The sequence below is a fragment of the Pan paniscus genome, chromosome 6 (assembly GCF_029289425.2).
Source record: "Pan paniscus chromosome 6, NHGRI_mPanPan1-v2.0_pri, whole genome shotgun sequence".
Lineage (NCBI taxonomy): Eukaryota > Metazoa > Chordata > Mammalia > Primates > Hominidae > Pan > Pan paniscus.
In genome coordinates, this window is record NC_073255.2 from 141,007,731 (window position 1) to 141,031,550 (window position 23,820).

Genomic DNA, 23,820 nt, shown 5'->3' on the forward strand with positions numbered 1-23,820 from the left:
TTAAAAATAAATTTTTCAACATAAAAATAATTGCACAGTAAAATTCTGAGCTTGCCCATCAGGACTTGAAACTTCGGAGATCAATACTTCACTTAATAGATGATGAAAGAGACATCATAAAAGGACAATTGGCATTATCAGTCCCTAGTCAGTCACCCACACAAATGAACGTTTCCAAATATTTAATCCAAAAGTCCCAATGAAAAATAATACAACACATATGTCGTGCTAAAGGTTTACTAGAAAACATTTCAGAGTTGTAACAACAAATTTTAAATTAAACACTTGTTTTAAGAATACTGAACATATTAAAAACATTTAGCCAAAATAATACTTCACATTGGGTGTTGATGATTAGAAAATGGTTTGCCAAGACTACTGCTACTGTGAATAAAGAACACCAGTATGAGCCTATGTGCTTTTATCTTTTTTTCTGCTGTCTTTCAAAATTCCTGAGAATGACACATATGTATTTTGGCATTTACTCCTTCCCTCAGGTTCTAGCAGAGGATATGGACAAAACTTGAGGGGCAGGGGTCAGGGAAAGATAGCTATAGGAACTAATTAATACTATTAATGACCATGGTAATTAGTGGCATATGGACTGGAATTTATTACTGTGTCCAGGCTCTGTGACAGACATTGTGCATCCTCAATTCTCACAAAAACCCTCCCATGATTACTATAAATAAATCTCTCTTTTCCAGACAAGGACACCACCTCAGAGAGGTGAGTAAATTGCTCAAGGTCACGAAGTTAACAGTGGTTAAGAACAGCACTGGCTTTGAATACTATCTGAATCCAAAGCCCATATTCCTTATACTACCCCAAACAAGGAGCTGTAGAATACAAAGAGATAATTTTGTTGGGCGAGATTAGGAAAGCTTTATGGAAGAAGGAAATGACTACTCCACCTTGCATTCTACAGTGAAGGCAATAACTATTAGTATGCTGGAAAAGTAAGAAACCCAGGAGAGCAGGCAATGCAAGTAAAACAGAGAAAAAGCCTTAAATGAAATTGTAGCAATAAGGACAAAGAAGTATCTCAATACAGTACAGGCAAATGTCCTGCCACAGGGATATAGAATAACCTTGAGAAGTAACAATTAACAATACTGTGAACAAAATTGTTAGATGTATGAGTTTGATGTCACAAAAATAAAACATTAATGTGGAATTGATTTAACCTAATGACAGGTTAATTTTTCATAAGTCAGATTATATATTACATTAGACATTAAATTGCTGTTTTTAAGGTTTAATTTTTAAAAGGTAAATATTGGCCAATGTTGGCTCACACCTGTAACCCCAGCACTTGGGGAGGCCGAGGCAGGCAGATCACTTGAGGTCAGGAGTTCAAGACCAGCCTGGCCAACATGGTGAAACCCCAGGTCTATTAAAAATACAAAAATTAGCTGGGTGTGGTGGCGCATGCCTGTAGCCCCAGCTATTTGGGAGGCTGAGGCAGGAGAATCGCTTGAATCTGGGAGGCAGAGGTTGCAGTGAGCAGAGATTGTGCCACTGCACTCCCACCTGGGCGACAGAGTAAGACTCCGTCTCAAAAAAAAAAAAAAAGTAAATTTAAGGTTGGGGGAAAGCATGATTTCTTAAATCCAGAAATTATTAGATGATATTGAAGATGGTATCCCAAAGCAGTTTCTTACACATTTGTGGATTAAAGATCATCTACAGAAACATTCACAACTACAACTCATAAAATATTAAAATACATTAAAAGAAAGGGTAATGAAAAGGTCTTTTTCTGAAACACCAGAATCATTTCCAGGTAAAGTCATCTTAATTATTTAGGTAAATATAAAAATTGTAGGAAAATTATAACTCCCCTTCTGGGTTTCTACACCCTATGAAGATATATTCTATTGTCAGTAATGTTCAGATTTTAGGGGATTATATACTGCTTTCCACAGCTGCTTTTCTTGTCCGTTTTGTCAAGCTCAAAGTCAAATGAATAAAACTCAAATGAATAAAAAAGTAGCCTAGGGAGTAGGTTCTCTTTTTCAAAGTCAGGATTCAGATTTCATGTTAGAAAATACAGAACAAAGTTTTGTTTTTGTTTTTAAAAAACTGTATTAAAAGTCAGTGGTTTTACTACTAAATTTTTAGTCATGTTTTCCACTGATGTTTTTCCTCAAAATAAAAATTGTTATTTTTTTGTCCTCCTCAGTTTAAACAAATCCCCTAAAAATCTGAGGCATCCTGTTATCAAAGAGAATAGTACTTCCCTAGCTTTCATACATCAGCAGCATTCTGACACTGCTTAACGTATTTTATTTCACCTTAGCTTAAAATAATCAATCTATCTGACTCAAAAGCCACAGTATATATTCCTTTTCCTTTGACTAGGTCCTACGTTATGACTGAGGAATTCACAAAGAAAAATAAAAAAACAAAAATCTCTTTCTGTGTACAATATTTTTAGATTTACATCCTAAATGGGGTTATACAATATTTGTTTAATCTTTGCTCTGTGTACTGTTATGTCCTTTGTTCTCATCTGTGTAGGGGATGAGCTGATTATTTATGTCGTAACAATAGGAGTTCATGTACCACAGTGAGGATTTTTTTTTCCTTAATCTGAGAGGCAGCTACTAACAAGCTTCAGCTGGAAATGCTTGATGTAAAAACAGTGTGAACCTGTTTCTGGGCTAATAAACTGTTCTTTCTGCCAACAAAAGAAAATCAATTTACAACTGTAATTAATTTTTAACATGCTCATTATTTTTATACGTTCATAGGTTGTTATATGTCCATTGACTTAAGAAATATCCTATCCTGCTTGTCCTGGAGGAGCTTCACAATCTGAAACATATTAAATTATTTAAATAAATGAACTTAACAAATGAAATTTCAGTGTATGAGTTCCACACAACCCAACAAGCACCACAATTTGATCTGAATTCAGGAGACTTGACGGTTCATGGCATATATCGAGAGTTCAACTGACATTTTTACACACACAAAGCAGAGGTGGTAAATGCAGCACATGGCAGAAATAGGCAAATATCATCAAAGCAGTTCAACTTTAAATCACTACCATAAATTTTCATTTCAAGAAAAAAAAAAGGAGAGTGGTTTGCTAGTCTTCAAATATGCTCAGATAAACAAAAAGTAGCATGTATGTTTATACATAGAGCAACTGAAGATAAAGCCTCTAATCTCTGGAACTTTTTAGCATGCAAACTGCCTGCAAATCTTTAGCAACCATGAAGACCATAAATGCCTGTTAGGAGAATGGGAGATCATTCAATGAATGACTCTCATGTTCATGGATGGCATTGTGCAAGAGATACAAAAATGAACAGACAACGTCTATGCCCTCAAACATCAGGGTAGTTGGAGACAAACAAATAAAATGGTAATGACATAAAATGAGTGCTATGTTAGTATTATAATATGCATAAACATAATTATCTGACTATAGAGAAGAAAATGAACTAAAAGGGAGGGAGGCAAAGTGCAGATTCATTGAGAAATGACATTTGGGAGATGGACCATGATGCGTAAAAAGAGAGCTCGATAGTTGTAAGGGGAAAGTACATGCAACAATATAAAAACATTTAAAATTAGTGTGTTTTCAGAGAGGAAACAGCTTATTGTGAATGGTATATATGGTGAATGAAGGAAGTGGTAGAAATTGGGGCCAGATTATGAAGGACCTTGCAATAAATTCTATTGAATGTAGACTTGGTTCTGTAAATAATGTAACTCATCAAAAAAAAGTATAACCAGAAAAGAAAGACCAAATTTATTTTTCAAGATTTCTGCTGATGACCGTATGGATGATGAACCAGCAAGTGCCTAGTGACAAGGAGACCAGATAGAAAGCTGGTGCAACTGCCTAATAAGGAAGCTACCGATTTAAGGTAATGTCAGTGAGGGTGGAAAAAAAGGAGAATGTTTAAGAGACATTTGTATTTAGGAAAAATAGACTAGACTTGACCAAGTAAATGAAGGAGAGAAAATGAGACGGTTCAGAGATAATTTCTCCATTTAGCTAAACTAAAAACTAGAAACTATATTATCTTTGTTTTTCTAGCATCTAATAATGCGTATACTACATGGCAGGTGCTTAGTAATGGATGAATTAATAAATGATTAGTTTTGAAATCTAGGTAAGGCTGAAAACCCAGAGAAAGATTTAGGGAATGATTTGGTTTGGGGCACACCAGTGTGTGACATATATGGGTCATCCAGGTACAGTTCAGGTTCAGCTGGCAATTTGGATGGAGAGCTAGAGAATAAGAACTAGAAATATGTATTTCAAAAGCCACCAACATACACACAGCACTAGCGCCAAGGGAGTAGATAAGACAGCTCTGGGTAAATCTAGTTCCCTTTCTTGTTAACTATGGAGGCATGATTACTTTTGATTCTAAGAATTCAATTAACCACCACCATTCAGAGTGACCAAAGGTGAGGGAGCATTCAGGTTCTAAAGGCTACCTGGGCCTAAGAACCCTAATTTTTCATCTAGGAGAAAAGATAAAGAGACTTCTCTGAAGCACCAGCTACTGCTGTATGTCTATAGATGGGCAGGTGTGGCCAGTCTCCTTCAAAAATCTCCAATTCATTGTGTGCTGACAAGGAATCAAGACAATTTCTTACTGGAAACCCTCTTTAAGCACCAACATGTCTTTTAATCATCTTTTATAGATTTTGTTTTTTGGGGGGATGGAGTCTTGCTCTGTCACCCAGGCTGGAGTGCAGTGGTGCAATCACGGCCCACTGTAGTCTTGACCTCCTGACTCAAGTGATCCTCCCACCTCAGCCTTCAGAGTGGCTGGGATTACAATCACGCACCACCACACGCAGCTAATTTATTTATTGTAGATACAGGGTCTCACTATGTTGCCCAGGCAGGTCTCGAACTCCTGGGTGCAAATGATCCTCCTACCCCAGTCTCTCAAAGTGCTGGGATTACAGGCATGACCCATCATGCCCAGCCAGAAGTATTTTTAAATGTACCACACATTTCCACAACGAAGATTTTTTTCTAAATCATTTATCTCCTATCTGTTCTTATTAAAACTCTTCTCATTTAAACAATCTAGTCATTAAGTTCTATCTAATGCACAAATTTGCCTATACAGTCACTATATATTAGTAGTATGGAATCTCTTAAACATGCATTTGCAAGCACATATCCATACAAACTTTTTTGTGTGTTGTCAGCTAAAAATCTGCCAAGTTAAATAAAATTTATTGGGGTTTAATATAGTTCCCCAAAAAATGTGAATAAAGGATATACATTTAGTAAACTTATTGGAAGTAACACTAATCTTTGAGAAAGGTAGTTATAAAATATTGCCCACAAAAATAAAGTACCAATGTATTATTTTATACAAAAGTAGAAAGCATAATTTATGCAATTTTTTAAATCCCTTAGGCAGTTTTTTATATGTCACCCTTAGGCACTGGTTTCATTTTTCTAGAGTTCAGTAAAAATGCCCACTGCTGCAATGATACATTCACAAAGGCAAAGTGATTACACTAAGAAATTTAATGGCAGATTTAGAGAAGATAAGAAAATAGCAGGGGAAAACACTGTTCTTTTACATATGAGAACAAGAAAAACAATCTTTTATCCCTGCGCAGTAAAATAAAATATGCTGTGCTTTTTAGTATCCTTGGTAATAATTAATATTGGTATTCCTTACAACAGTAGTACAGCTAGTAAAAATCTTAGGTTAACTTTACTCTTTGCAAACATGAAACATCCCAAAGCAGTTTTTAAAAAAATCTCCTGAAGTAGGTATCTACTGCAGAGTGGTCTGATGGCAGAACAGTAATATGTCCACACCAGGGGTAGTAGGAGATTTGAGAATCTCATTTACTGCACCAGTGGAGACTGAGCATCATGGCGGTGATGCTCTTAGAATCTAGAAAAGAGCCGGCCTCTATTAAACAGCTTCCCTGCTGACCTCTTCATCAGCGAAGTAGGCATTAAGTAAGGCTCCTTTACCATCTTGGAATGCAATGTCTCACAATCTCAGTTGTTGTTAAGAAAAAAACATAGTAAGATTATTAGGAAATGTTAGCATTCAAGCTATTTTCTATGATTTACATAACTTACCTTAATAGCATCAAGCATTACAGTCAAATATTACAGAAACACTGGAATGCTGGCACAGGACAAACGAAATGCAGAGAAATTGCAAAGGAAGAGCTCTTCACGTTTCTAATAATTTAGTATCCATGGAATTTTAAGGAAAACTGTCCCTTTTAGTCACCAAGTTTAATGTCTATAAAGATAATGCCCACACTCAAATCAATTTATATAAATATCTTACAGCTAGATTTTAGGATGTTACTCTTTATGTTTACAAAATTCAAATTGTTATCTGATCAATAAATGGATTAGATATTTTTATCTACTAGATTTCTAGTGTTATCTGACTAGCGTTTAATGAATGTAGCTACTTTTTGTAGAAATATAAATATTATGTAATACGCAAATTAACTTTTAAGGTAAAGAAATTTTATCATAAAGTCTTCATAAAATTTATTTAAAGTGCTTTTGGTTAAAAATCTATAAAAGCAGTTTGAAATAATGTATATTTAAAAAGGACATGAGTATAATTTTCCATTATGAAGTATTTCAAATATAGCCATGTAACTTTTTAAGAAAAGCCACTCAGACTGTATATACTAGGCCATATACAATATACTGATTACTTCTCCATAACTTAAGTTCCAAGTCTTGAGATTGTCTGACACCAATGTCATAACTAAATTTAATTGGGTATTAACAAAATTTAGTTATAAATATCAAACAATCATTGCTTCAAACACTAAGTTCAAGGCATGTCAGAAGGAAATATTCAACAAACAGGTTTGTTATGACTCAGTAGAAAACACTTAAATATCTAAGTTATAAAATATTAAGAACTACTTAAGTAAAAAACTCTTATTTATTCACTTAAAGTACTTATTAGTATTCACTTTAAGTATTTAAGTATTAGTTCCTTCAGCACATATATGTCTTCACAGTAAAAACATATATACACCATTAACTCTAAACATATAAAATAGAATCTGGTGGCTGCACCAGCACAAATGAAGGGCTGTGGAATCCACAGACACATCTTCATTTCTGTATTCTCTTTATCCAAGACAATGCCTGAAACATAGTAGACACTTAGTAAATATTTGTTAAATGAAATTTTAAGCAGAGAAAGATAAATTTAATTCCAACCATGGAAAAAAAATAAACACTGACTTTGAACTTGAAATGTGAATTAGGTTAAAATATTTTTATTTATAAACGTTTTAGAATTAAATAAAAATTAACAACGTCTCCTCTTTAGAAAACTGAAAACTATATAAATTTACCACATATCTACCTGTATTTGAAGAAATATGCCAAAATCTATTTTTGGTGTAATAAAACGTTAGCTACCTTAACAAGTACAGTATAGCAAAAACATCTTCCTACAGCTATGGTGAATTACAGATGAAGTATTTGCTAAAAAAATTTTTTTCATAGATAAAACAACTAAATTATCATTCTGCTTTCTGACTGATGATAAATTCATTTGAGAAAAACAATTGGTTTGGATATATCCTACATATCTTATAAAACAACACCTAAATGAGTAGTAAGGTTGTCTAAATGCTATTACAATAAATAAAACCTCCGTAAGAAACGATTGTTGATTCATGACCAGTAAGTTAAATCGATGTAACAAATAACTCCAAGTGTATCCATAGTATCATGACATGAGTTCATAAGCAGAGAAGGTACAAACAGAAAAGATACATATTTGTATATTAAACTATGCTACAAAATGTTTATGTTCTTATAAATGAAAATAAATTTGCAAAAACACTCTAAATTTTTTATTATGTACAACTAAGTATGAAACCACTCAGAAATTAGGTATTAATTATGGAAAAATCCAACTTGTCAATATGGTACACAGAACTATTTTTTAAAAAGAACTATGCTCCTTTTCTAATCTTTCAGCTGTTTCTTGGTATTAATTCAGAATATATTATTTTATAATATAGTAATATTATTAAAATAAAACCTTTTAAATGGCAGAATTATAGTAAACTACTTTCAAAAATTATTTTCCAAAATGCAAATTGATCGAAGCAGATCAATGAAAATTAAAACATATTCCTTTTACAAGTCACTTTAGAAACCTATACCAATGATTTTAGAAATAAATTCTCCAGCAATTTTATTCTCTGGGAAAAAAATAAAGCAATATGGCTTTGAGATTTTAAAATAAGTGGTATCTCTGACAATCTTAAAGAACTGTACTCCTATTGCTCTGACCTAACTACAAGAGTATTTGGGTAGGGGAGGTAAGAATGAGTAAGAGAAGACATAGAACTATAAAAAGAATGAAACAGATAATTCGGAAATTCCCATATTTTTTTCTTTTAAGAAAAAAAGAATTAAAAAGCATAACTTGGCTTTAATATAGTTCTGGAAAAAAAGACAATACTATTTCTTTAAAAGCTGACAAATGGTCTTCAAAATCATATCTGATCAAATTAAAAATTTAGAAAGAATACCTATAAACTTTACCCATTTACTACATGTATTCCATTCTATCTTATGATGAGAGCAGAAAGGAAAGGAGAAAAGAATGAAATACCAGAATTAATGCTTTGTCACCCATGAAGTTCAGGCATACATAGAAGGGCTACATTTATCTTACTGGAATGAAAATTTTAAAAATGACCCAAGATAATGACTGCAAAATTGTACTAAAGGTAAAAACCAGGTAAGACTAAAATAATAATCTGAAAAAAAATTTAAAGTCATATTTAAGTTCAATAAATCTGAACATTGACATAAAATGTTAAATGTGCTACTATTCTCTTTACTTACTTGTGAGACTAGTTAATGAATAGAATTTTATTTAAAATTCAATAGAGAATGAAGAAATTCAGAATAATGCCAACTACAATACAATATTGCTGCTAGTACTATTATAAATTTATTATTCTCAATTGGAATTTTAATAAACTTTAAAGAGTCCTTGAGTTACTATTTTTATAACTTCATTATAGAATAGATTAGATTTGAAATACAATGGAAATAAACTTTTGCTTCAGGAGAATTCTGAATGTCTATATCATACATGATCAATTTATACACAAAATAAGTTTAAACAATTATTTAGTCAGTAAATCCAGCTATAAAAATAGCATATCACTATAAAATAAATTCTTAAAACAGGTGAATACAAAAATAATACATGATCATCTCATATAGACACATTATAACTAATAAAAAGCAATTTACCTCCAGGTACGAAATATAATTCATTGCCAATTTTTTTTACATTTTCATAAAAGTGTAAATACACACATACATGTTTATAATTACATTTTTCAGCAAGTCTATTTCCATTCAAATGACCCAATATGTTAACAAATTTCTCTAGATATCACAGACAGTATTAACAGGTAAAAGGTCTGTTTGCCTGGCTCATCTTAAAGCCAGAATGCAAAAACATTGCCATCTAGTGTTCGTACCAAATAAGCACTTTGAAAACAAACATTAAGTTTTTCACTTAAAAAATTAAGTGTATGTAGGTTAAATACAAACTGCCATTCCCATGGTTAAGAGTATAATTTTGATAGAAGAATAAAAGGAGAGAGAAGAAAACTAGAAAAGGTCACTGGGAGTCAATGGGAAGAAGAAAATATAAGGCATGTGGGAGAAATACTCTTTGGATGAGATTCCTGCCACATTTTGTTCTGGAACACAATATATATGTTATTAGATTTTCTTGGATACTTTACTGACCAAGCAAAAGTAAAGATCAACTCCTTAGAACCAGTTGCATCTATCTCTACCTACTCTCCGACCCTTTGTATACCCAATGAGAATAACTAAGATTGTGTTCCTAAATGACTTGCTATTAAATTCACCTAAATTCATGTATAGCAATACTTTAAATATACAAATTTATCATTTTGATTATAAAATGTTAATTAGAAGAGATAAAGAATAAAAAGATCAGCAACTACAATTGTCAAGTTTGATAAAAATTTAACTTCGTTAACAGACAAAGATACATTTTGGGCCAAGTTGTTTTCTTAACTGTGTAATATTACTGGCACTGCTATAACCACGAAGACTGCAGACATTGTTCATCATAGTCAAAGGCTCAGAGCAGCTAGTAAATCTCTAAATCAGAAGCCTCCCATTGTTTTTAATTGCCATATATTTTCCCCAGAGGATAAAATTGCTGAAGAGTTTATTTCTAAAAACAGAAAATGCTCTATGAATGTAAAGAACAATATGTAAGGTACCAATATGAGGTGTGGCATGTGGTGGCAGTAGTGTTACTATGATGCTACTATTACAATCACAACTACAATGACAACTACCACTACAATATAACCCCATTCAATTCCAACCAAACCAGGGTGACAGTTCACAGGTATGCCTTGCTTTTCAAACCTTTCTTCAGATCATATTAACCTTTCTTTCTGAATCTCTAACCTTAACTCTATCCTTTGGAAATAAGATATCAGGTGATTTTAAACTATTATTTCTCTATTTACCCATTTATACATTTCTGTATAATAAACATGTATCACTTATGTAAATGAGAAATATTTAAAAAACAAAAACTCCTACTCATTCTCCACAGCCAAGCCTCATTTTTCATCTTCTGTGAACTCTTTCAACCTGCCCAATCTAGAATTGATCTCTTTCTGCTCTAAACTTCTCAGAAGCACTATCTAGCATTCATTTACAGCCTTAAGAAAGTATTTAATAAATGGTGCTGGGAAAACTGGCTAGCCATATGTAGAAAGCTGAAACTGGATCCCTTCCTTACACCTTATACAAAAATTAATTCAACATGGATTAAAGACTTAAACGTTAGACCTAAAACCATAAAAACCCTAGAAGAAAACCTAGGCAATACCATTCAGGACATAGGCATGGGCAAGGACTTCATGTCTAAAACACAAAAAGCAATGGCAACAAAAGCCAAAATTGACAAATGGGATCTAATTAAACTAAAGAGCTTCTGCACAGCAAAAGAAACTACCATCAGAGTGAACAGGTAACCTAAAAAATGGGAGAAAATTTTCACAACCTACTCATCTGACAAAGGGCTAATATCCAGAATCTACAACGAACTCAAACAAATTTACAAAAAAATAAACAAACAACCCCATCAAAAAGTGGGCGAAGGATATGAACAGACACTTCTCAAAAGAAGACATTTATGCAGCCAAAAAACACATGAAAAAATGCTCATCATCACTGGCCATCAGAGAAATGCAAATCAAAACCACAATGAGATACCATCTCACACCAGTTAGAATGGCGATCATTAAAAAGTCAGGAAACAACAGGTGCTGGAGAGGATGTGGAGAAATAGGAACATTTTTACACTGTTGGTGGGACTGTAAACTAGTTCAACCAATGTAGAAGTCAGTGCAGCGATTCCTCAGGGATCTAGAACTAGAAATACCATTTGACCCAGCCATCGCAATCCTGGGTATATACCCAAAGGACTATAAATCATGCTGCTATAAAGACACATGCACAAGTACGTTTATTATGGCACTATTCACAATAGCAAAGACTTGGAACCAACCCAAATGTCCAACAATGATAGACTGGATTAAGAAAATGTGGCACATATACACCATGGAATACTATGCAGCCATAAAAAATGATGAGTTCATGTCCTTTGTAGGGACATGGATGAAATTGGAAATCATCATTCTCAGTAAACTATCACAAGGACAAAAAACCAAACACCGCATGTTCTCACTCATAGGTGGGAATTGAACAATGAGAACACATGGACACAGGAAGGGGAACATCACACTCTGGGGACTGTTGTGGGGTGGGGGGAGGGGGGAGGGATAGCATTAGGAGATATACCTAATGCTAAATGATGAGTTAATGGGTGCAGCACACCAGCATGGCACATGTATACATATGTAACAAACCTGCACATTGTGCACATGTACCCTAAAACTTAAAGTATAATAATAATAAAATAAAATAAAATAAATAAACTTGTAGAGAAAGCCAAAAAAAAAAAAAAAAAAGGAAAGTATTTTCATGTATACATTTTAATGCCCTAGAATAAGTTATAAGCTCATTGAAAGAAAAAACATGTACTATCCTTCATTGTGCCCCTCACACAGGTAATTTGTGGGCACCTGAGAAGTACAATCACATGTGATGCAAACATGTTTCTGCTCTGTTCAAAAGCACTGTCTTTCTCACTTCCCTAGGCTTTAAATCTCAAAGGTTTACTCATTGCATCATATTGTAAAAGTTGTTTAATCTCTCTGACTTAATGTAAGGCTCAATTGCTTATAATAAAGACCTGATAATTCAAAATACCTGCTAATCTAGAGTTACTGCAACAGTAAACACAAAATAAAAAATTCCTATGTTGTATGTAGAAAGCTATTAATAAAAGGTAAAGTTTTATTAAAATCCAATTTCAGACAAAGCTTTTTTAGAAAATACATGGGAAAAATCCCTGTAACACAAATTAAAACTGAATTACTTTTTTAAAGTTATCAGCATTAGTGATCTACCTACCTATCTAGGTAGCTATCTACCTATATAGCTAGCTATTTATGTAGCCTAGTAACTGAGTGAACTGAGTTTCTTCAAGAACACAATAAATGTAGATACAATTTTCTATACATGCTGACTTTTATAAAAACTATCTAAATTCAATGTTGAGAAAATTGAGATTATATTTGTTACTCAAACTCTTCTCTAAATGAAAAATTAAAAGTTACCAGCACACATTAGATTACAAAGTCTGACAGCTATTCTGGGGCCAGATTTATTCAGTGAATTAATTAAAACGCAGGCATTATTTACATATTTCTCAACCTAAAAATGCATAGAGAAAACAAAATGCTCACTGCAATATCTGACATGACTTAGCTTTTAAATAAATACTAGTTATATCATTTTGCTTTTTCTTCTATCCACTTGTACCATGTGCTAACCATTGTTTTTCTGGACCATTTAAGAAATCTACTGTGACTATAATTTAAATAATTTGTTTTTTCTTAAAATGTCAACTAAAAAACAAATCTTAACTACTTGTTTTTTTTAAAGTCATATTTTCTATTTTTATGCTTTGCTGCCACCTAGTGAAATTCTGAGAACTTAATTATTCTGGAAAACAGCATTTTTTAATAAAAGCACATCTATCTGCAAAGTACATAGATGAGGAATAAGAACATTGTAGATTACTCTGTTACAAAAAAAATTTTTTTCAATTTTGTTTTCATTAAATTACAATTCATCAACTTGGTCATCAAGCCACTTGTTTAATTAGCAAGATAATTATGATTATTTAATTTTAAAAATTCCTTTATTGAAAAAGAGCCAAATTAAATTATTTGCCATGAGGTTATACTTGTAAACATATGTAAATTTAGTGATACCCCCAAAGATTCTATATACGTAATTTTCAATTACTTACCAAAAACATGGTTCATTATATAGTTAAAACAGTAACATATGTTGAACAAAAATCTGAACGCCTGGAATTCTATTGACTCTACTATCTGAAGAATCCCACAAAGATTACAGATAATAATCTATGATTAAGCTTACCTGGGAAAAAATATTTGCTGTTGGAGCAACTCTGCTGTCCACGATACTATATAATATTGCTAATAATCTGTCTAGTGGAAATGGTTTTGGCCCAAGGAGATGATTGCTTGTCTGAAAAAAACAAAACAAAAACATGGATTTTCTTCTTATACCAGAGCACTCACTTTCTGTACTACAAAACTGCCAGTAACAATGTATTTTTGTTATATATAGTTCCCCTAAAAATGCTAACAAATCTAACCTGCAAACTCTAAGTTAAAAGTTTAGCTGATATGATCATGATTTATCCTTTTTTTAAGTTTGTTTTGTTTAGAGACAAGGTCCGCTGTCACCCAGGCTGGAATGCAGTGGCAGCGCAATCATGGCTCACTACAGCCTTGAATTCCTGGGCTCAAGCCATTCTCCTATGTCAGATTCTCCTCTTGAGTAGCTAGGACTCTAGGCACACACCGCAATGTTTGGGTATTTTTACAAAGTATTTTGTAAAGACAGGGTCTCACTATGTTGCCCAGACTGGTCTTAAACTCCTGGCCTCAAGCAATCCTCCCCACCTTGGCCTCCCAAAGTGTTAGAATTACAGGCATGAGCCACCATACCCAGCCATGATTTATCTTTTAACATATTCCTCAAGATTTCTGACTTAGTATCAACAAATATTAATTAAAGAACTCACAGTCATCCGGTCTAGTCCTAAATATGCCTCCTATTTTACTGTTATAACCAGGTGTTAAGTAATTTTGCCAAATCCAAGATAATAACCAAACCAGATTCCTAAGTTGTAGACTAGAGCTTACTACTTATTTCTCACAATTCCTCTTGTACAACTGCCAGGAAAATTCAACACCAGTAGCTCTAAAAAGATCAATTACAGTAAGTCGTAGCTTAACTTAGAAAACTAATAAAATATTTTGTAAAGTAAATAAGCCAGCAGCCTAAAACAATGTAAAATTTAAAAAAATTTTTTCAATATTGTAAAATGTTCATACTTGTATACAAACTCATATAGTATAATTCATGTCATCAGAAACGAGACAATGCTCAAGTTCCATTCTATTAGCAGATAATTTTAATAGCCAATAAATATTTATTTCTTTTTTTGAGACAGAGCCTCACTCTGTCACCCAGGCTGGAGTACAGTGACACGATCTTGGCTCACTGCAAACTCCACCTCCCAGGTTCAAGTGATTCTCATATCTCAGCCACCCAAGTAGCTGGGATTACAGGCATGCACTGCCACACATGGCTAACTTTTGTATTTTTGGTTTTGCCGTGTAGGACAGGCTAGTCTCGAACTTCTGACCTGAACTAATCTGCCCACCTTGGCCTCCCAAAGTGCTAGAATTACAGGCGTGAGCCAGTGCACCCAGCTACAAATAAGTACTTTATATTAGCAATGGCAAATAAAATTAGAAACTGTATTTACATGCATGGGAGTAACTATTTATTTAAAACAAGAATGAATGTAAAGAAGAATACCTACTCAGAATTATACAATGAAGTTTTTACCTCGGCTAGAAATTATTTTCCAGGTCTTAAATTTTGTATGCTTTTGTCACTAAATACTTCAAATATATAAAAGAGTACAGAAGTGAATATAATGAATACCAATGGACTCACCACTCAATTTTATCAAATATACTGTGCAATACGTGCAGAGAAACAAAACATTAGACCACATTACAGATAAGTTGAAGCTTCCTTGAACCCTCTCCCATCCTATTCTCCCTTTCCTTCTCTAGAAAAATTCCACTATCTAGAATTTGATGTCCTCTCATGAAGGTTTTATACTACTGCATATGTATCCACAAACAATATACAGCATTGTTTGCATGGTTTAAAATTTTATATAAATGGTATCATTTGGAACATACCTCTCTACCAATTGCTTTTTGAGATTTATCCATATAGATACATGTAGCTCTAGTCCATTTTTAAATTACCTTACAGAATTCCATTTTATGACTACTTAAAAAAATTCATTATTACAAATAATCCTGTGACTGATAATCTTGTACATTTCTCCTTGTGCACATGTGTGAGTTTCTCTAAGTAGGATTGCTGGATTAAAGCACAAGGCAGTGCACTGCAGCATGGGTGACTGAGACCCTGCCTCAAAAATAGATAAATAATAAAAATTCTAAACGTTAACCATTTGTCTATTGTAGGAGTTCAAGAACAGTGGTAAACATCATCGTAGGCTTTGGAGTCAGGAAGTCCTGGAATTGAGCAAAACTGCCTCTAAGAATAAGGGAAACAAAACTTGCAGTTTCTATAGTGCAGAGTTTATATTTCAAAATTCTCCATCTTCTGACAAGAAAAGCAACAGTGGTTTGGACATACAAAGTGGAAGAAGTGATCTAAATAGTCTAAATGCTTCTTTCACCAGTTTCAACCTTATCTGACCCCACCTTCAAAAGTACTTAGTGCTTCTAATCCCTAAGCTTTTTCCAGATTCCTAAGGCCAAATTAGCTAAGTTTGAGGCTTAGGTTTTAGCGTTTTCTCTAATCTGCTTGGTCACCTCAATATCTACCTACCATGCAATTGCCAATTCTGGGGGTCTCTCATCTGCTTAGTATTTATGAGTTTACCTTTTTTATTTGTTGTGGGTGCTTCAAAGGGGAAAGAAAAGAGGAAAATGCCTGTATTCAATTGGCTGTATTTAACTAAATAATCCAGGGTAAACTTCTTCATCTACTAAGTCACTAAAAAACTTTGTCAACTCAGTTTTAAACTCCAGCACCAGCTCACTTAAATGTGCGTTCAATCACTATATTCAATAGAACAAAATTCTATTACAGTATAACGGTACCATATCAACACAAATAAGTTGCTATATTCAAATGACAAATACAATTATAGATGTATCTATTTCCTATATTATCTTCATTTCCTAAGTTTCTTCCATTAGAAATTAAAATGTAAATACCTTTTCATGTTTTTTTAGAAAGTTGGTTTTCTTGATTTTTCCATGATGCTGCAATTAAGGAAAACAAATTTTAAGTTGAAAAGATAGTATTCCACAAAACCAGAAAACGTTATTTATTTAAAACATGGCACACATAATACTAATCTGTATATCTCAGGTTTTTAAATAGTTATTCTTCTTATCACCTTGTATATATATTAGACTTCAACATATTTTAGGCCAATTTCGTTTAGACTTGGATTGGATATAAAATTACTTTTGCATGTAAAAAAAGAATTTCTAAAATAAAATAATGACATTTCCTAAAAGAGCTTATTATATTGATTTAGTTCAGCATATACATTGCTATAAAAATGAAACTTCCAGAGATATGGATTTTTATTCATCCCATAAACAAGTCTGGCAATTCACATAATAAACACTGACAGAGGGCATTTTAGTTACGCACAGTTCACATAATAAACACTGATTGAGAGCATTTTATAGTTAGGCACTCAGGATTCAATAGCAGGGGAAAACAATAGATGTGGTCCTTGCCCTCTAGAAACTAAAGAGGGCCAGGTACAGTGGCGCACACCTGTAATCCTATCACTTTGGGAGGCCGGGGTGGGAGGATGACTTGAGGCCAGGAATTTGGGACCAGCCTGGCCAACATGGCAAAACCCTGTCTCTACCAAAAACATAAAACTTAGCCAGGTGTGGGGGCACACACCTGTAATCCCAGCTACTTGGGAGGCCGAGGCTGTAGTGAGCCAAGATCACACCACTGCACTCTGGCCTGGGTGAGAGAGTGACACTCTGTCTCAAAAAAATAAAAAAAAATTAAGTCCTGAAGAGTAGCACAAGACATGACAAAAAAATGAATAAATATAAATTGTTGTAAGTCCAAAGAAGAAAGCAAACATCGTGTGAAATAGGAAACAATAAAGAGGACCTACTTTAAGATAGGTTGTACAGGGAGAACTGCTTTGAGAAGGCAATATTTAAACTGAAGCATGAAGAATGAGTAGAGAAGGAGCTTTCCAGAAAGACAGAACATACAGACAAAGACCTTAAGGTAGGAAAGAGATCAGAATGTTTTGAGGAAAGAGGAAAAAGGAAAAAGTCTAAAGTGACAAGAACATAGTGGGTAAAGAAGAAGAAAAAAACAACTCTAAACTGGGATTTCTCCAACTAATGTATGTACAGGAGAGGCTCCTTCAGTGTGCTGGATAATTATTCACTACAGTGAGTTTTAGAACAACAAAGAGTTACCGCTCTTAAAATTATTTCCATCCTCCACACTTTAAACAAAACCCTATGTATTTTTTAAATCTGAATTATTACCTAAGGTATACCTGATATCCTCTTTTCTATGAAACTGCCTACCTTTTCTCAAATTTGAGGTTGTGACATTAATGTAAAGCCTTTAAAGAATGAGTCCTAAATACATATTTGGCAATCTTATTCTAATCTCTTCCCCTTAGAAATTTACAAGTGTTAAGAAATTTCAAAATATTACTGGGATCTTAAAAAATAAAGTGAAAAGAAGTATGTTATTATTACCTTAAGAAAAAACCTCTTGTCAGTTCTTGCTGGATTGTATGAAGCAAGGTATGCAGCAATTAGAATGAACTTAGAGTAATATGGAAGTTCCACATGAGTATGCGCTGAGAGGCCTATATAACAAAACACTTTGATGAAGTACTTATTAGGCTAACATTGGGTTTTAAGTATCTCTTCTCACTTAACTTTTCATTTCCATATGGTATTCTCTAGTCAAAATGACCTATTTCCTTATTTTAAAAAGTGTCATGATAATGATGGTCATGGTGGTGATCAACACTATTATTAATGACAGGCTTTACTCAATCTATTATTTTTGCTTGGCTCTTCTCATCCTGAAGTCTAAATCCTACTCGTTCTTCTCTTCAAGGCCACGCTCTCCATTAAACCCCTGGTGTTCCCCTACCACACCAAAATAGAGAAACTTATTTCTACTATGAATTCCTACTCTGAGTATTCCCACATAACGTGATGCCTTATATTAACAGTTAACTGTACAGGCTGAGTATACTTTATCTGAAATGCTTGGGACCAGAAGTGTTTTGGATTTTTTCAGATGTTAGAATACTTGTATATGCCAGTTGAACATCCCTAAATTCTGAAAAATCAAAGAAAACAAGCATTTCCTCTGAGCTTATGTCAGCACTCAGAAAATTTTGGAGCATTTTCTATTTGGAAGTTTTGGATTCAGAATGCTTAACCTGTACATAAATCATACCCCTTAGTAAACAATACTATTTGTTGAAGGAGCTATGTCTAACGTTTTTTTGTATCCCTACACTGCCTTGCACATAGAAAATAACTGATGAATGGATAAATATTAAAACAGTAGGGTCATTCAAGTAGCACTGATTCTTAAGGGAAGGGAAGGAATCTGATATTTACTGAAAATCTACTATGTGTCAGACACTGTTAGGTGCTTTACTTAAGCATCACTTTGAATCTTTGCAGTAATGCTAAATATTCTTCCTATCTCACAAGTGAAAAATTGAGCTGGGTTCAAGGTCAAACAGATAGAAAGTAGTGCAAATCAATTATTACAGATTTGTTCTAACTCTGGCATCTATCCCTTTTCCTAAAAACACACAACTAGAAGTCACTTGTAAAGCATCTGGAACACATAAAAACCAAAAAAACACAAAACAGCACTATTTCATACCATTTTCTTTAACCATCAGCCACCGACTTTTAAAAAAAAATTTTTTTTCAATATTTGCTCATTTTTTTAAGTAAAATTAGTTCTATTTAATATTTGGGATGAATCCAAAGTAGTAGTTTTCTTAAACAAAAGCACAATGTTTTCAAAACATAACCACCAAAGTGCATACCCCAAACCGATTAACATAAAATTACATTTTATTCCATAAAACTCATGAAATATAAACATAATGAGATAAAACTGTCACATAATTAGATTGCTTTAATAAAAGCATTTAAAGAAATAGAAACTGCTTGATTTTCATGATATAATCCAATATTTAGAAAATAGAAAGCTGGTATTCAAACTTTTATTTCCTCCCATTAAATTAGAGCTTCAGTTAAAGAAAAATCATTAATCAAAATAGCATTATAGCTTGAAAAGTAAATTCTCTTTTATAACACTATTTCCTGACTGAATGCTCTTTAGTATTAACTTTAGTGTCTTGATAATTAGCTGAAGAAGTATCTCCGGTAACTGTCTCAATACTTCCTCTGATACCTTTCAGTTGCCCCGGATCTGTGTCATCTTTCTGTAGCTTTTCCCACTGGGAACTGAAAAAAAATAGAAGAGCAAAAATGAATTAAAAATAAATAAAATCAATATGGTGTACTTAAAACAGAGCCCTAGAAAAACTAAATTTTTTTATTTATTAACAAAACAGAAAAGAAAAATATATACATGCAATAAACATGTTTGTACCTGTACAAAATAATTTAATGTATATATTAGAATGGCATAAATTTATAAAGCAATATCTAGATATTAACTATTTTAATAATCTCTTTTACTATGATCACTGTTGTAGCTATCAAAAAACTTCACCCAGGCCGGGTGTGGTGGCTCATGCCTGTAATCCCAGCACTTTGGGAGGCCAAGATAGGAGGATCACATGAGGCCAGGAGTTCAAGCTCAGCCTAGGCAACACAGGGAAACCCCATCTCTATTAAAAATACAAAAATTAGCTGGGTATGGTGGCGCATGCCTATACTCCCAGGTACTTGGGTGGCTGAGGCACGAGAATCACTTGAACCTGGGAGGTGGACGTTGCAGTGAGCTGAGATTGTGCCACTGCACTCCAGCCTGGGCGAGAGTGAGCCTGTCTTTAAAAAAAACAACAACAAACAAAAAACCAATAAATACTACCACCTACCACTCAGTAAAACTCCCAATGTTCTAGTTACCGTATTAGATGCAATTGTCATATACTATTTCTAAACTCTATAGCAATCCCTCAAAGTAGGTATCACACCAGAAAACTGAGGCTCAAAGATTAAGTCACCCAAAGACATTTAGCCAGTCAATACTAGAGCTACGAGTCGAATCCTTGTAGGATGCTTGCAGAGTTCAAGGTATTTTAATTGCCCCATCCTGGACTTATTTGCAATTAAAGCTGTTAAACAACCAAAACACTATTAAGAATATGAAGTGATTATGACACGACAAATTGAATTTATAAGGCAACACACTATAGTATAATGAGTAAAGAATGCCCTAGGACAGTTTTAGCTGCATGACTTCGAAAAAATGAATAGTTTACTCATAAAAAAAAATAAGGCAGTTTGATGCAAAGGTACTCACCAACTCTAAAACTCTCACAGAACTCTTAAAAATGAGCTAATTTACAGGGCTAATTTAAAAATAATGCCAGATTAGAACAATTAAATATCCAAAATCTGCATGAAGAACAGGGTGGAAGTGATAAGGATGAGTGTGGGCCTTCTTTGAGTATACTTTAAAAAAAGTAGTTTTAGCTTTTGAAGTATTCTTTGATACCCATCTCTCACCTGTATAGCAATCAACAAGTTTAATTTTCCCCTTTCTCTTTTCCTTCTTTTCCCATTTTTTTAAGTTGTAATATTCCTACCTTGTCAGAATACATAATATTTACATACTATTCTTCTACTCTTATTTCCACCTTAATTTTAGTTTGGAGCTAAACTTAATTAAATTCAATGTTCATCATCAATCCTTTTGTTAGTTTCTCCAGTCATCTCTTTTTCACATCAAGGTCGTCCTAAGAAATGTCTTATGAGTAGTGTTCTCTGAGTTCTTCCATGTTTAATATTGTTTTTCTCTAGCCTTGATAGTTCAATGACAGGTTTGACTGAACATAAAATTATTTGGCTTACACTTCCTTTCTCCTTGAGTTTCTTGAAATTGTTGATCCATTTGTTTCGCTTTTTCACTGACTTTCCTTTGTAAGTGACTTTTATTTTTTGCCTGAAAGCTCAGAGGTTTTTTTCTGTTATTTTAACGTCTAAATGCTTTCCAAGAAGTCTCTGTAGTAGGCTGAATAATGGCTCTGCCTCCAAAGATACCAAAGTCCAAATCCCTAGAACATGTGAATACATTCTTATGGGGTAAAAGGGACTTAGCAGATGTGACTGAGTTAAGGATCTTCAGATAGACATTACACTGCATTATCCAGATAGGCCCAATAGAGTCAGAAGGATCCTTCTAAGAGGAAGACAAGTCAGAGAGAAGAGAAAATGCTACACTGCTAGCTTAGAAGATGGAGAATGGAACCACAAGCCAGGGAATGAAGGCAGCCTCTAGAAGTTAGAAAAGGCAAAGAAACAGATTCTCCTTGAGAACCTCCAGAAGAAAAGCCCTGTGGACCTGTTTTAGACTTCTGACATACAAAACTGTAAGACAGTAACTATGTGTTGTCCTAAATCACTAAATTTCTGATAATTTATTACAGTACAATATACTAGTACAGTTTCAGAATTGATCATTCTGGATTAATTGGGAAAATGAACTGTTTTAATGTGTAAAGCTAGGTCTTCTATTTCTGGAACGTTTTCTTGGATTATAATTTTAGATCTTAACTCCAATCCATTGTTCTTTTCTGTCTTCAGGAGCTCCAATTAAATATATGTTAAATCTTTGTCTATCATATTTGTCACATCCTACCTGATTATTTTTACCTCTTTTTTTAGTTTTGTTCTCTTGATTATTTTCAGTCCTTTCCTCAATGTCTCTTACTATATTCTCAGTTGAATCTACTTTCCTTTGGATATCTTATTTTTTCATTTTCATTTCTGAGATAACTACTATTGCCTGAACTTTGCTCCTGAGTTTGATCAACTTTTATTTCACATCCCCCTGTTCTTTGTCCATTTATTCTCAGTTATTGAATTTCAAACTTAAAGAATGCTTTCCATACCTGAAAATGCTTTTTAAACAAACCTAAACCAAGTAAAGGTGTGGTATTGCAGTCTTCCTCTGCTTTGTTTTGGGTGTTAAGGGGGAAATGTTCATCAACTAAACTATTTTATTCACATTTTCTGTTTCTTCCTAAATAATACCTTTACATGGCTTTTCCATGTTGTCTTTTATTCATTTTGAAATACCTAATGTTTGGCTTGGTCAGTAATAACAGGTGATTTTATGAATGCAGGGGTAAGGTTGCGGAATGGCACAATTACTTAATTCTAAAATGCTCCCTTCTGGAAAAAATAATGAAGTCAAGTTTCTTTAATATATGGTGCTATTATGAAAAGGAGGGATTAGCTTCTGATTTTGTCATTTCTTTTTTATTTGGGGGATGAGAGGAATCTTTAATTTCTATCCTTTCTTTCCATTCTTTTCATTACCAACTCTCAAAAGGAATACCACACCCTTCTGAATCAACTACTTGTCTCTCCTCAAAACAGTACTTTCCCAAGACTATCATGCTAACTCTGGCCCCCATACTCTTAAAACAAAAAAAATACAAAAAATTAGACAGGTGTGGTGGCGCATGCCTATAGTCCCAGCTACTCGGGAGGCTCAGGTGGTAGGATCACCTGGACCTAGGGAGGTTGAGGCTGCTATGAGCTGTGATCTTGCCACTGCACTCCAGCCTGGATGAGACAATGGGACCCTGTCTCAAAAAAACAAAAAAACAAAAAACAAAATGTCACTTTGATTCTCCAGTAGCCAGTGCTCTAATCCTTCCAGCCTCAGAAATGTTCAATACTTTCTCACTCAGGGTTGAACTCTCTTTCTTCAAGTAATTTCATTTGTATTTCACCACTACTAGTCAACGTATCCCTTGTCCCAACAATCTTCTCTTTTCCTTTCAGTCTTTGTTTGACTTTTCACCTGAGCATGAGCTCCAGAGCTGGCCCTGTTGGTTTCAGTTGTTTACTTCACTACTGATATATAAAATGAAGCTTGTAGCAATCTCTAACTCCTGTTAATACAGCAGGCAAGAGTTATGGGTGGTTCTATTAGCTCTCTTTATTGATATTGTGGACACAATTGAATTTAGGTGGCCACAATTATCCTATGGGACTAGAAATCCTTTCATTATTATGTAAGAATCATTTTAACAAGCAAACAAGTTTTCCTACATTTAGAAGATCACAAGCTTTTCCATTCTATGATTTCTAAAAACTCTCATTAAATGAATTTTTGTTACTGAAAAGGGAAAAGGAGTAATAGTATCTTTGTAGTATTTCTGCTAATTAAGAAACTACCAAATTTTTACCTGAATTATAGGCTAATCAGTTAATTAAACTGAAATCAAACAAAATTATTAAGGAAAAGTA

The 23,820-nt window shown here is 33.7% G+C and overlaps 1 protein-coding gene across 3 annotated transcripts in view; it reads right to left on the bottom strand.

Moving 5' to 3' along the window:
* Window positions 1–23,820, bottom strand: part of ORC5 (origin recognition complex subunit 5) — an 81,587-nt gene that overhangs the window by 21,142 nt on the left and 36,625 nt on the right. For all 3 annotated transcript variants that reach the window (XM_003825721.4, XM_008951051.6, XM_034964704.3), the window contains 4 exons: window positions 19,781–19,833; window positions 18,082–18,194; window positions 16,537–16,584; window positions 13,610–13,720 (listed from right to left, as the gene is read on the bottom strand). In XM_003825721.4, the coding sequence (XP_003825769.1) occupies window positions 13,610–13,720; window positions 16,537–16,584; window positions 18,082–18,194; window positions 19,781–19,833 (325 nt within the window). The remainder of the gene's footprint in view (window positions 1–13,609; window positions 13,721–16,536; window positions 16,585–18,081; window positions 18,195–19,780; window positions 19,834–23,820) is intronic.